This window comes from Eschrichtius robustus, chromosome 12 (assembly GCF_028021215.1).
Source record: "Eschrichtius robustus isolate mEscRob2 chromosome 12, mEscRob2.pri, whole genome shotgun sequence".
NCBI lineage: Eukaryota > Metazoa > Chordata > Mammalia > Artiodactyla > Eschrichtiidae > Eschrichtius > Eschrichtius robustus.
This window is the reverse complement of record NC_090835.1, coordinates 85,914,557-85,928,878: the sequence shown is the minus strand read 5'-3', so window position 1 is coordinate 85,928,878 and position 14,322 is coordinate 85,914,557. Positions and strand designations below refer to the sequence as shown.

The window sequence follows — 14,322 nt, the reverse complement described above, 5'->3', positions numbered from 1 at the left end:
AGATAAAATGTAAACCTTTGGGTACAAGAACTCACTTGCTGGGTACATGCATCAGCTTGATTCAGATCAGTGTTCTCATTTTTCCTGCAGACCCATGAAACACTGAGCTAAACAGATACATTAGACATTTTACAGTCTATCGGTCATTGAGTCTCCATGGAATTTGCAGACCAGTTTAAACACACATATACTATGAAAATAAGGCCACAAAAGTGGAAAAGAAAATATCGATTTCCTCCTGAGATTTATACCACTAGAGGGAGTTCCAGAAGAAAAATCACTGCAAGTAAGAGCTAATAATGGCACTTACAGAATGTTTACTGTGTACCATTCACAGTTCCCATGGGCTCATTCATGTAATTCTGTTCACAGCCCTAATGAGGTAGATGTCAGTATCCCCCATTTACAGAGGAGAAAGCTGAGAGGTATAGTGTGTCCACCTGTACAAAGTATACAACTTTGTGCTGGGTAATTTATCAACATTTATTAAAACTGCAATTGCACATGCTCTTTGAACCAACAACTTCACCTGTGTAGAAGGCAGTGAACTTCATGGGCATTTGACCAGGGCAGTCACACAGGACCCATGCTTAGGAAGGGACACTATGTTTGGGCCATGATGCTCTGTGTCACTATCTTGAAATTCCTTTTTTTTTAAATTTTTATTTATTTATTTATTTACGGCTGTGTTGGGTCTTCGTTTCTGTGCAAGGGCTTTCCCTAGTTGTGGCAAGCGGGGGCCACTCTTCATCGCGGTGCGTGGGCCTCTCACCATCGCGGCCTCTCTTGTTGCGGAGCACAGGCTCCAGACACGCAGGCGCAGTAATCGTGGCTCACGGGCCCAGTTGCTCCGTGGCATGTGGGATCTTCCCAGACCAGGGCTCGAACCCGTGTTCCCTGAATTAGCAGGCAGATTCTCAACCACTGCGCCACCAGGGAAGCCCTTGAAATTCTTAATAATTTTCTTTCAATTTGTGTTTTGTAGGTGAAGTCTGATGGGGTAATAGAACATGTGCTGAGGGCTTGGAGCCGAGGTTCAAGCTTGATCTCACTTCTCAGCCTCCCCAGGACTGGTTTTTAGTTGCCTTCAACTTCCCCCAGGAACCGTTGCCACTCTCTGTGCTGCCCTCTCCCAGCAGGAGCCTGGACCCAGGGGAGAGGTGGGGTCAGACATATACACCTGTCTTGCCAAGTTGAGAGGCAGGACCCCAGGCACATGGGAAGGCCTGCATTCACCCCCCTAAGTATCCCAGTGCCTGAAGGAATGTGATATTAAATAGCAAAAACAAAAACAAAGCCACCATAACAGGTCAAGAGTGAAACCACAAAGAAAGCAAGAACCTCCTTGGGAATTCCCTGGCTTTCCAGTGGTATGGACTCCGGGCTTCCACTGCAGGGGGCCGGCGTTCGGGAAACTAAGATCCCACAAGCTGCAGCACAGGACGGCCAAAAAAAAATTCTTTTTTCTTCACCTTACTGAAACTTTTACAATCAGAGCCTAATATAAAGCTTGACGCACATCGTTTCTGTTAAATATTTATTAATTTAAATTAATTGAATACATTTTTATTTAACCTAGTAAAATGGATATTTTAAAAATTGAAACAATCTAAATGTCCTGGGAAACTAGTTAAATAAGTATGATACATTCATGCCATAAAATATTGTGTAGCTGTGTAAAATAACAAGGATGTTCTTTAGGTACTAATATAGATTGTCTCCAAGATAAATTGTTGTTACCATTTATGTTAGAAAGGGAGGGAGGGTAGATTAGTTCTCACATGCAGGAACTTTCTTGTGGGGCTCCCTCTAGTGGCACATATGTGGAAGGATTCAGAGAAAACAAGTTGGCTCCGGATGGCTGGGCGATTTTCAAGTATGTCATTTTATACCTTTTGGATTTGGAAACAGAAGCAAATGAACAACCAAATAAACAAATAAATAAGAACCTATTTTCAAAAGTTCAAGAGGGCTATATTATGTATTAATGTGGAATTATGCATTACTAAGTAAACACCACAAGAAGAAGAACACAAGAGGAAGAATAGTGCATGATATATATTTTACACATTCTCTGTAAAAGCTTACGCAGTACTGCTCTTGGGTAACATCTAGGTAAGCTCCCATTTATTGAGTGCTTACTATTTCACATACGGATAGTGTGTTAATGTACACATTAACATATTTATAGTATGTCACTTTGCATACATGACTGTGTACACGGCCTGTTATCAGACCTGGTGAGAGGTGTAGATCAAATGGAAATTACTGAGGAGAGTAAGAAACAACCCAAGAATATTTGCAAGATCATGTAACATACGCCACATAAAATTAAAGTAACTTTTAAGTGCTGAAGGAAATGACCAGCCTGACCAGCAACACAGGGTTGTTAGACACGTCCACACCATGCACCATGTCCAACAAAACCCAGATGTTCCTATACCCAGATTTCTGTAAATGGCAACTCCACCGGCTTTGTTTTTGCTGGTGGCCCTGCCCGTTTCCCTTGTCCAGAGACCATGTCATCCAAGGGACTGCTCGCCCCAGCTCCAGAAATCCACCCCCTTTCCAAAGATGTGAGGCAGTCGAAGGCATGGAGGCGAGTGAGGTGAGCTCTTCAGAGGTAGGGGGTGTAGTCGTTATAAGTGGTTTTGGTTGGCTAGCTCCTGACCCTCTCTGATCTTCTAACCCTCCACCCTGATCTCCTATCCAGCTTTTGACAAATGGACTAGTGCCAGACAATTTCAAGCACCCTACGACCCCCAAACCCTGTCCAGGAAAGCATCTTGTGCATAACTTTCTTACCTGAACCTGAACTCGTATCTTGGAGGAAGAGCATCACAGGATATGTTAGGTTCTAGAAGGAGAGAATCCCCACATAAGAGGAAGTCAGGCAAGCACAGAGACTCCTCTTCCCACCTCATTCATCCCTCCAGACCTTGACTTTCACCCTCACGGCTTCAGAATAGCCAGCCTGCTTGTGCCCAAACTACAGCCGCCTTGCAGAAAAAAAGAATACACCACTCCCAGACTCAGCTGACTGGAGTCCATCCTTCTAGCCCCTCATGCTCATCTCAGACAAGAGCAGAAAATGTCTGTCCCTGTTCTGTTCCTAGCCCTTGGACGGTGCTGCCCAATATAATTTTTTTGTGGTGATGGATCTGGTCTTTATTTGTGCTGTCCGATGCAGTAACCACTAGCTATATGTGCTACTGAGCGTTTGAAACATGGCTAGTGCAATCAAGGAACTGAATTTTTAATTTTATTTAATTTAAATGGGCACTTGTGACTAGTGATTACAGTATTGGACAGCATGGCTTTAAATTGTCCATCCTGACTTTTTTTTTTTTTTTTTTTGATGAGACATCCTTGTTTGAAGATTGGAAAATATATTTTTCAAACTTGGTGCTGATACTGGTCTCACTCTTTAGTGATCAGCCAAGTCTGGGGATAAGGAGAAAGATCATATTCCCATCCCAGATCTCACTTTCCCCTGTGACACTAAGGAAATTGGACAGTGATGCCCAGGCTGGGGGCTGTGTCCTGACTGCTGATCTGTCCTCAGTGCCTGTATTGATTGACAGCCGCTGACTTTGCGGATCTTGCTTTCTTCATGCTTGCCTCTTGGAGCACAGGTGGCCATCAACTCCTGACAGTTGACTCGTGACTTTTTTTTTTTTTTAATGCATTACTTTCTTTTTTTTTTAATATTTATTTATTTATTTATTTATCTGGTCGCACCAGGTCCCAGTTGCGGCAGGCAGGCTCCTTAGCTGTGGCATGAGAACTCTTAGTTGCAGCATGCATGTGGAATCTAGTTTGCTGACCAGGGACCGAACGCAGGCCCCTGCATTGGGAGCATGGAGTCTCATCCACTGCGCCAACAGGCAAGTCCCAACTCGTGACTTTTTGAAATGTATTCTTTGGGAGGGAGAAGCTAACTAAGTCCAAGCAACACATCTGAACGTAAGGAAGGGTGTTTGGATTTGCGGTGGGAGAGAGGAAGGTCAGACATCAAGAGGAAAGAATGGCCTGGTAATGAGTTATGAGACGGTAGAAATAGGAAACCAAGCCTAAATGTTCCTTCTTTTTTAAAAATCCAACACAGATCCCTATCTTTTGGCTAATACCTGGAGGAGAGGGATTGAAGGGACCTTGCAGATTGCACCGACAAGCCTCAGCCTGAGGGCCAGTGAGTGATCCATCCCAACAGGTCAGATCCTAGAAGCCCCCTCAATGGCTGGCCGCGGGGAGAGAGTGGGGGAGGAAGGCCCAGTACCAGGCAGCCTCTGCTCCGTAACTCTGAGGGGGTGGGGAAGGCAAACCCCGGTCATGTCCTGGCTCTGTAGCCCTTTTGTGTAAGTGCCTGGCAAGGGTGATGTGGGGCTGTGCCTGGGAGCACAGCTGCGACTCTGCTGGGGAGGAAGCAGGGCCAGGGCAGCTCTGCCCTCCCCGATCCTCCCCTGGGTCTTCTTCAGCCGTGGGGACACGCATCCCGAGGGCCTCTGCTTGGCCTGACCCTGTTGCAGGGGCTCTCTTTCCCCACTGACAGTGGAGATGGCCAGTTTTTTGAGCTCCTCTCTGCCCAGCTGCCTCCCCTCCCTCCTCCTCCTCCTCCAGCTGTCTTCCAGCTCTGCAGGTAAGATTTATCTTTATTCCTGCCCTGGGGAGACCCTGAGAACAGAAAGGCTAGTTCCCTGGGCTCACCTCCTTCAACTCACCCTCAAGTTGCAATGCAAGTTATCTTTTCAAAACATAAATGTGCTGACGTGGTTCCCCTCAGATACCGCCAGTGCCTCCCTACAGCCTTCAGAAGGGGACCCAGATCCATCATGCGACCTTAACTCAGGGCTCTCCTTGAACTTGGTCTTACCTATCTTTCCAACTTTGCTTTCTCACCTATCAAATGGGGAATATCATAATAACAGCCTCTTGGAGTTGCTGTCAGGTTTCAATGAGATAAGATATATAATATGCTTAGTTGTGCTTGTCCCATGGTAAATCATGATAAATGTTTGTTGAGCTGTAGTGTCTCATCATGTTTGAGAGTTCTGTTTCACACTATCAGGCACTAATACGTTTTTACAGAGGAGCCCTGCTCTCCGAAGACAGGTTCCCAATCTCAGGGAGCCGCCTAACAGAGAAGGCTCAGAACATATACTCCCTCGGGAAATGGCTGCAGGTCTAATGGAGAAACCAGCTTCATCTTCTAGTAGCTCCAAGTCTGACAAGGAGATATATCCCACAGAGGAAAAAAGACTGGGAACATGTACAGGGCAGGGTCCAGGAGCTGTAGAGAGGACTGAAGATACAGAGGAAAAGAAGAAGGAGGAAAGAAGGAAAGAAGATCCTCCACCTCTAGGGTGGAAGATCTCAGAGGAGAGGAATTTGGGACCAGGGTGTGAACAAGTACAGAGGGCTGAGAAGTGATGGAGAGGTGGTGGTGGAGGAACGACCAAAGCAAAACCTCTAAGGGGAGAAGAAGGATCAAGTTGGCCAAGTCTGAACAGGGAGGCCCACGGGACAATTAAACTGCAAGATGCTGGACCACATTCCAAGGTGGGACCTAAAGGCTGGGATGACCACATGCTAGAATGTTCTGTCCAGGGAACTCACGGTATCTCTATAACCAGAGACCTTTAAGAAAAATTGAGCTTCTCCCCGGCTCTAGAATTCTATTTAAAAATCAAGTGTCTTCTTCTTTCCCTGTTTTGAAGAAGCCCTTCCCATGAAGGGCTTGTTTGTCAAGGTTCCCTCTGATGCTCAGTTTCTTTTCTTTTGTGTCTTGGATAGGACAGTTCAGAGTAATGGGACCAGGGCAGCCCATCCGGGCGCTGGTGGGGGATGAAGCGGAATTGCCCTGTCGCATATCTCCAGGAAAGAACGCTACAGGCATGGAGGTGGGATGGTACCGACCCCCCTTCTCCAGGGTGGTTCATCTCTACCGAAATGGCAAGGACCAAGCTGAAGAGCAGGCGCCTGAATACCGGGGCCGCACGGAGCTGCTGAAAGAGACTATTGGGGAGGGGAAGGTGACCCTCAGGATCCGGAATGTAAGGTTCTCAGATGAAGGAGGTTTCACCTGCTTCTTCCGAGATCATTCTTACCAAGAAGAGGCAGCAATGGAGTTGAAAGTGGAAGGTGAGTAGTGTCTATAATAGTAGGTATTGTCTGTTGCGTGGCCAGGACCTCCCTTTGAGCCTTCAGTCATTCTCTCAATTGAGATGAGATCCTTCAACCCAAACAGCTCATTCCTGGGAATTAACTCCATAGAGATACGCACATCAGTATCTCTGGGAACTCATATGCTCACATTGTCCGTTACATCATTATTCTGCATGGGAAGGAAGCCAGAATCAGAGTCCGTGCCTATGAGTAGGGAAGTGACTGAGTAAACACTGTTACCCATACAGTGAATATCATGTAGCCATTTAAAAGATTGTTTTAGGGCCATTCCAGACAGCTTGGAGGCATTTTACAAGGTATTGTTGAGTGATAAAAGCAAGCTACAGAATATAGGGAACAAAAACAAAACCTTATGTTTTATATATCAGAGAAATATATAAAGATATCCATAAGAAAGTTAATATGGTTCACTTTGGGGGAGACAAGGGAGGATGGGGTGTGATCCAACTAAAAAAGAAAAAAGACCATAATTTTATCCATATCATCATATTTATCCATTTATATAAAAGTGTGTATATAACATGCACATTTGTGGGTACGTACAGAGAAATTAAAAAAAATTTTTAAATAGAAAAAATGATAAATGTAAGCAGCAAAATCCAAAATAATCAATTTGTGATTATTTTGTGCTACTAGAGGGGAAAATGACTTATCTGAAAGTTAATCAAAGTATCCAAGTGGACCTTTTCCTTTCTTGTTTTGCTTTGGATTGTCTTTTCATTTATTTGTTATAAACAAGGGCCTTATTCCTAAGACGTCAAACTTATCAAATCCTATTACAGTGAATTCCTCAGTTGATGTGTTTGTGGTGTTTTATTAGATGAGGAACATTATTAAACAATATATTCCTGGTAAGCATAGTTGCAAGGAGTTAAACAAGTAGAGCTAATGTCTGAATATAATCATAGAAAGAGATGTTACCTATAGATTTTACCTCCACTGCTTCCTTTCTCCAGAATTTCGTTTGTGGTATGTTTTATGTGAGGGATGACTTTGAAATTTATTTTTTTGTTTTATCCCCGAGGGGTTAAGACAGGGACAAGGAGGGGGAGATTGGAAAGTTAATTGCTATTTAATTGAGGAACAAAAATATTCTGAGGCCTGAGCCTCAGTTCATTTCCCTTCCCTCCTCCCCACCTGCAGGGCAAACATCAGACAATCGATCACTTTTGTATCTCAAGGGCCACTGTTGCAGTGCTGGGACCAGAAGATGGCATTGTATGCGGGATAACAAAGCACTATTTCTAGAGAGGGATCTCAGGGATGTGAAAACAGCTTTGTGTGTCACAGAATGTTCTTCATACAGCTGTTTTCACTGGGGGATTTTTACCTGCAAGGAAGTCTGATAGTGAGGATCTCTCCAGTTTTCTGATTTTCCTCATTCCTGTTCAGTAGCTTCCTAGCTCAATAACTGCCTCCCCCAGTACATCCCCCACCCCACCCCAACAAGCAAGCAAACAAACAAACAAACAAATGAACTGCCTGGGGAGAAAGTTTTCCTTTGGGTGGATTTCCACATTCCGACCCTCTTCCTCCCTTCTCATAATCTGCATGCCTAAGAGTCTTTTAAAAAAGAGAGTTTTATGATGGACCACCCACCTAGCATGAGGATCCAGGAAGCTGAGACAAATTTAGGACTGAAATGCAGTGACTATGTGATTGCCAAGTTTCAGGTGTAATTACCTCCCCTCTTTCTCTAAAGAGTTTCTAATCTCTCCTTCCAACTTTGTATTTTTCTTGTCAGTTTTGTGATTTTATTACTAGTTGTCTCTAATCCTTTCTTAAACTCTTCATTATGAAACTTTATAACATATACAGAAGTAGAGAGATTATTATATTGAGCCTCCAAGTTCCCATCACCTGACTGCAACAGTTATGACCCAAGGACAGGCCACCTGTTTCACTAGGCCCCACTCATCACCATCCTCCCCAAATGAATTCCTCCAGCAAATCCTAGGCAGCATTATTGTGTCATTGCTAAATCCTCAAAACTGTATGTCTCAAATAGAAAAACTCAAAAAAACCCCACAAAAAACAAAAAAAACCAAAACAAAATCATAACCAAAATACTATTATTACATCTTTAAAATTTAACAAAAATTCTTAACAATACCCAGTCTGTGTTCACATTTTTATGATTGTTTTATAAATATATTTTTACAGTTGGTTTGCTTGAATCCAATCCAAACAAGATCCACAGGCTGGTATTCACCCTGTAGAGTTTCTCACAGTCTAGATTTTGCTGATTTCATTCCCATGTTGTTTAATACAGTGTTCCCTACCCTTTATTTTCTGTAAACTTATAGATTAGCATATGAACAATAAGATTGAGGTTTGATTTATTTTGTCAAGCATATTTCATAGGTGATGCTATCTATATACTTCGTTCATATCACTTTACATCAGAAGTCTCATAATGTCTCCTTTTCTCTCTTTTTGTGATCTTAACCCTTTGTTAAAATATAAAAGGTGTACAAAAAAAGGAACTAAAATATGTAATTGCTAAACCACGTTGCTCCAGGTAACTTCCAATGAGAACTTTGAAAGTAGAGCTGGCTGTGTTTTCTCCTGGGGAACACAGTAACAGACAAGAGCCTGAAACCGCAGCTTGAAGGATGGTACTTATACCTAAGAAACCAGTTTGACGTTGTTTGCTGTGACTTAATGCCTACCCTGATGGTAGTATCTTTATCTAGCCCCCTAACGCAGAGAACAAGATGAAAAGGGCCGGCCCGGCAATAGATGGCGCCAGAGGGCCAAAGGTCATCCCCTGTCTCTTCATCTTTCCCACTCCATGTCTGCTCAGTTACCAAATCCGGCGGACCCTACTTTCTCAAAAGCTCCAGAAGAAAGGTTCTTAACTTTTCTTTGTGTCATGCACCCTTTTGTCGGACTGGTAAAGTCGATGAACCCCTTCTCAGAAGGATATTTGAAACGCATAAAACATACTTGTACTGAAATACAGTTATCAAAATATTAAAGTAAGATATAGGGTGGCCCTGATAATAGTGTCATTTCAAAATAAACATAAGTGATATTTTGAGATTTCTGTACCGTGATATGAAAATATTTGTGATTTTTAGGGATGACAAAGTCTCAGGTTCTGTTCATATTGTTGTGGAGTGTTGCCTACAAACATAATTGAAAGAAACACTAAATTTCAGTTTAAAGTTTACTGAAAATATGTATTTTTTTTCCTATTTAAGTTCACCTTGACTTCCTACACCGCCACCACTGTCCTAGGCTCATGTTTTTTACTTTCACCATTACCATGGCCTCTTAATTGACTGCCCTCGCCCCCCTCCTCCAGTCCTGCAGTCAGTAAATCAGATCTTGTCACTCCTCCGCATGAAATGCTTCAGGGTACCCCGTGACCTTGAGGATCAGATCTAAGTCCCTTTCGTGGTTCTCAAAACTCTCCAAGACTGGCCCAGTACACAGCCTCGACTCCTGTCATTCTAAACCACTGGTCCTTCCCAGAAACAACCACTTACTTTTCCTTTAAACCTAAGCTTAGGTGTTAGTTCTGAGTCATCTTCTTTGAACCTGACTCATGGAGCCGTGGGCACTGTGCTGGGCGTTGATGATACAGTGCTGGGCCACCCCGGTTCTGCCTTTCAGATCCCTTCTACTGGATCAACCCTGGAGTGCTGGTGCTCATCGCGGTTCTGCCTGTGCTCCTCCTGCAGATCACTGTGGGCCTTGTCTTCCTCTGCCTGCAGCGCAGACTCAGAGGTACAGGCTGGAGGGTGGCTGGCTGGGGATCCTTCCCTGAAGTGCCTGGTCTCTTGGAGCTTGGTCAGCTAACGTTTATTTTTGAGGGACTTCTGGGTTCAGAACTCCATAATGACAAGTTTTACATCCTACCGAATGTAAATATCATTTAGATAATAGGACCTTTCATTTCCCTATGAGGTAGGGCTGATATATAATAGCCCCATTTTACAGAGGAAGCAACTGAGGCCTGGAGTGGTTCAGAGATTTACTCAAGCTGGCACAGCTTATAAGTGGCAGAGCTCAGGCCTAAACCCCTATCTTCTGGCCCCTGAAACACACACAGTAGCTCATGCAACTGGGGGAGTGTGAGCTTCAGAATCAGGCAAGTCTGTGCTACTAGGTTTAAATAAAGACACTGTAAGTAAAAGTCCCTACCACATAGTAGGTGTTGTTTCCTCCTTTTCCATCCAACACTGAGGACACGGGTTCAACCATCTGAAGCTTCTCTCTTGTGCCCAAGAGCTTTCATTTTGAGACTTCTCCCCGCCACCAAGCGTTCTCAAAGCTAAAGCCCGCCGGGCCTCCAATTCTCCTCCCCCTCCCATTCCTAAGAGGATAAAGCAGCAAGGAGGGCTTGGAGTATATGAGGGGGGATATTGGCGGGATCTTCTCTTCCCGTGACCTCGTCCCAGATACTCAGTTACCTCTTCTCCCACATGAGAAAGGTCTTCAGCCCACATGGCTGAGCAGAAAGAACCTGATCAGTGGAGTTGGGCAGCCGGGTTTAGATCCAGTTCAGACAATGACATGAACCCTCCAAGCCTCAGTTGCCTTGTCTGATTCAAGTAGAGATAACACCCTCCCTCCTACAAGTTATGGGAGGATTAAAGGGGATAGTGTTATGTAAAGCGCCTAGTACAGAGCCGGTCACAAAGCAGCTGCTCAACTAAACGTTTAGTTCCTTCCTTCCTCATTCAGATGGGAAGTAGCTTTAGATTTACAGTGACAACCCAGCGGGGTGGAGTGACATTGTGAACTGAGAACCAGCAAGAAAAGGAGCAGAGAGCAGTGGGGGCGGTAATAAAACCTTAGATTGGTTTGGGGCATTGGTGAGCATCGCTGTCTACTGAGCTTCTCCGCTTTCTTTAACCCAATATTTAACCCAGGCAATAGCCAGGGAATGAGCCTGAACTCCTGCTTTCAAATCTGGTGCTCTTCTCACTCTAAGGATGTTCATGGGCTACTGAGAAACACCCTGCACAAAGGCCCAAGGCAATGGGTGTGGAGGGGCCCCATCTAGTGCCTGAGTTGGAACTAAAAATGTCGCCTTTTTCTATTTTAGGAAAAATTCCAGCAGAGATAGGTGAGTTCCAGGCACCTTCCCTCCCCATGCCTCCCTCCAGGTCTTCTGGCGTAACTGAAATGGTCATTTTCTCAGACCATCTCTGCCTCTGTCCCAATACCCTGTGCTCCCTTCAGGCGGAAACTTCACTATTTAAAACTCCTATAACCAGTCGTAGAGTCTCATTCCTCTTCCCTGCCTTCAGCCAGAGAAGTAAAATCCTACAGCTTCCTTTCCTCCATGTGCGTCACTTACAATTTCAAGTGACTAAATAACAAAGGCTCAGAGGAGAAAAGATTGTTTTGAGTGCCATACTAATAATCCCTTTCCATTTGTTCTTTCAGAGAATCTCCACCGGACTTTTGGTAAGTCCTGGGGTACCCAGCCCCCGCAGGTCAGCTTGGTGCTTCACTCGGCTCCTGTTACCTGGGGACGTAAGGACCCCTGGCTTCTGGTTGGTTTCCTCCCTCTCTTGTTCTTTCTTTGAATGTCATCATCTGCACCTAGGATGGGTTAGATAATAGCAAACACTTACATTATGCTTTCATGTACCTGGCACTGTAACAGCTTCCCAAATGTTAACATTCTAGGAATTACAAGTACTTTATGTACATTACTTCTTTTTTCAGGAATTACAAAGGGGAAGTAAACAGATCCTTTGCACATCAACTTGATGTCTAGTTGGGGAGGTGATACATATACATAAATTAACTGGAGAACAAAGTACATATACATCATCGACAACTCACACAGAGGAATGAGTTTTCACAGCACAGAATGAGTAGCTACATGTGACTCCTCAGGGAAGGCGTCTTGGGGGAAGAGTGAAGACATCAAACCCCACGAGAATGTTGGCCTGGACTTCCTGGTGGTCCACTGGTTAAGACTCTGCACTTCCGCTGCAGGGGGTGAGGGTTCAATCCCTGGTGGGAGAACTAAGATCCCGAATGCCGTGCAGCAAAAAAAAAAAAAAAAAAAATAGAATGTTGGCCCTAGGACATGGTCTCTGTCCTTTTTGTTCACTGCAGATTGTCCAGTGCCTAACGACAATGCCTACAACAGAAGGGCACCCAAATATTTGTTGAATGGATGTTGCAGAAATTATAAGATGGTCCCTGCTCTGAGCAGCCCTCCTGAACAGCCTCTCCTCCTGAGGCTGGAGGTGCCCCTGGCTCCGCGCTAGCATTTAATCAGTGTGCAGAAAAAACAACACACACAGTCTGCAACTCAAAGGGGAGGAACAGGATCTTTGTTTTACAGGATTCAAATAACAAAGGTCTTAACTTTTTGTACTCTTTGGCAATCTGGTGAAGCCTCATGGACCCCTCCCTTTCCAGAATGTTTTGAACTGTACACATAAAATATAACACATAGGATTATAAAGCAAACCATTGTTTTGAAATAGTTTTTGAAATATAAACAAATGTGTGATAAAGTAACAAATGTTTCTTTAAATAACAAAAATATACATTAAATAATAAAATGTAGCAGCAGGTCTAATAATTCGGTGATTTCAAAATATTGATAAACAGTATTCTAAGATTTCTGCAACAACTCTGAAGGCAATGTGGTTTCCATTGGTGATAAAGTCACAGTCACTGCTGATAACTGGTTTGTTAGCTACATTTTTAGTGTAAGAAAATGCTAAATTCAGTTTGAAGTTAGTGAAAATAAAAATGTAGTGCTTTTCTCATCCAAATTCATGAACTCCCTGGACTCTATCCACAAACTATTTTGGAACCCAGGTTAAGAACCTCCCCCCTCCACCACCCAAAAGAAACCCAATAATAAATGGAGAGGGGTGGGTGGGACACAAGGGGGAACACATGTTAATCCTGTTTGTTCTGTGGCAAACGATTCAGATCCCCACTTCCTGACGGTGCCCTGCTGGAAGATAACCTTGTTTGTAATCGTGCCAGTTCTCGGACCCCTGGTGGCCTTGATCATCTGCTACAACTGGCTACACCGAAGGCTGGCAGGTGCAGTGCTGGGGCAGCAAACAGGACCACTGAGCAGCAGGGGAGCAAGCCAGCCCTGAGTGGGAAACATAAAGAGGGTGGATGGAACCAGGGCTCAAGATTCAGAGCTGGAATTTCCTTCCTGCTCTGTCCACATGGCCAACTCCAGGCTCCTCAGAGAATCCATGAAGAGAACCACTTACTGAGCTCTGTGGGGTCCCTTAGTGGAAAGGGAGGGGGCGTGACTATGAATTCCACAGGGAGGATGTGGGAGGAGTTAGTCATCTTCCACTCATCATCTATTTCTCTTTGTTTTCAGGGCAATTTCTTGAAGAGCTAAGTAAGTTTTCTTCTCTTTCTTATAAGCTGAGAGCAAACAAAAACAAAAACGAGGAAAGCAGCAAGGGGAATAGGGGGCTATTGAGGGATCAAAATCCCAAAGGAAAGGAAGGGCTGGTGAGCCTGGCTGGAGGGAGGACTCCTCCTCCACCTTCGTGCTCCAAAGCAAGAATCCCACTCCAGCTGGCCTCCTTTCTCGATTGTTCCCTACAGCAGCTGCCCTGGGCCTCACCTCCAAGACTAGATGACTCCACAGGGCCTTTCTTCTCCCTGGTGTGACAGTTTCATGATAGAAACTGTTGACAGCTTTTTCAAGTTATTTTCTCCTCCTTCTAGGAAACCCCTTCTGAATGATGTCGCATCTTGGCAGGGTGGAGAAGAGCCTGGTTGGCCCAGAGACTGGTCCTCGGGGATGTCGCATCCATCAAGTTGCACACTCACTGGCCTCTTCGCTGTGGGGACATTCCAATCTGCACTTGCAGGGATGCTCTGAATTCCAAACAGGATCAACCTCTCTTCTGTCACCTACTTAGTCTCTCCCTTTCCCCAGCCCCTTCCTTCCTCTGCCCCTTTACGCTGCCCACATATTTCTGCTCCTTGGTCTGTCTTCCGTCTGGAAACCCTCTCTGGCTACAACCAGGCAGCCGCTCTCCTCTCCAGCAGAGGGCACCTGTGCTGCAGAGTGACACAGACAAGAGGGTCTCCGCCATGAACTGGAGACCAGGAACCTCCTCACGGCAAATTATAGCACACCAACTTTGCAATGGTGGTCGTTTCTTC

The 14,322-nt window shown here is 44.7% G+C and overlaps 1 protein-coding gene across 1 annotated transcript; it reads left to right on the top strand.

Annotated features, from left to right (window-relative positions):
* The first annotated feature begins 4,557 nt into the window (after nucleotides 1-4,557).
* Nucleotides 4,558-13,627, top strand: MOG (myelin oligodendrocyte glycoprotein). The gene is given in 8 exon segments (XM_068557687.1): nucleotides 4,558-4,639; nucleotides 5,794-6,141; nucleotides 9,808-9,921; nucleotides 11,246-11,266; nucleotides 11,590-11,610; nucleotides 13,108-13,224; nucleotides 13,523-13,586; nucleotides 13,588-13,627. Coding segments are annotated over 8 exon segments (807 nt in total).
* The last annotated feature ends 695 nt before the right edge of the window (nucleotides 13,628-14,322 follow it).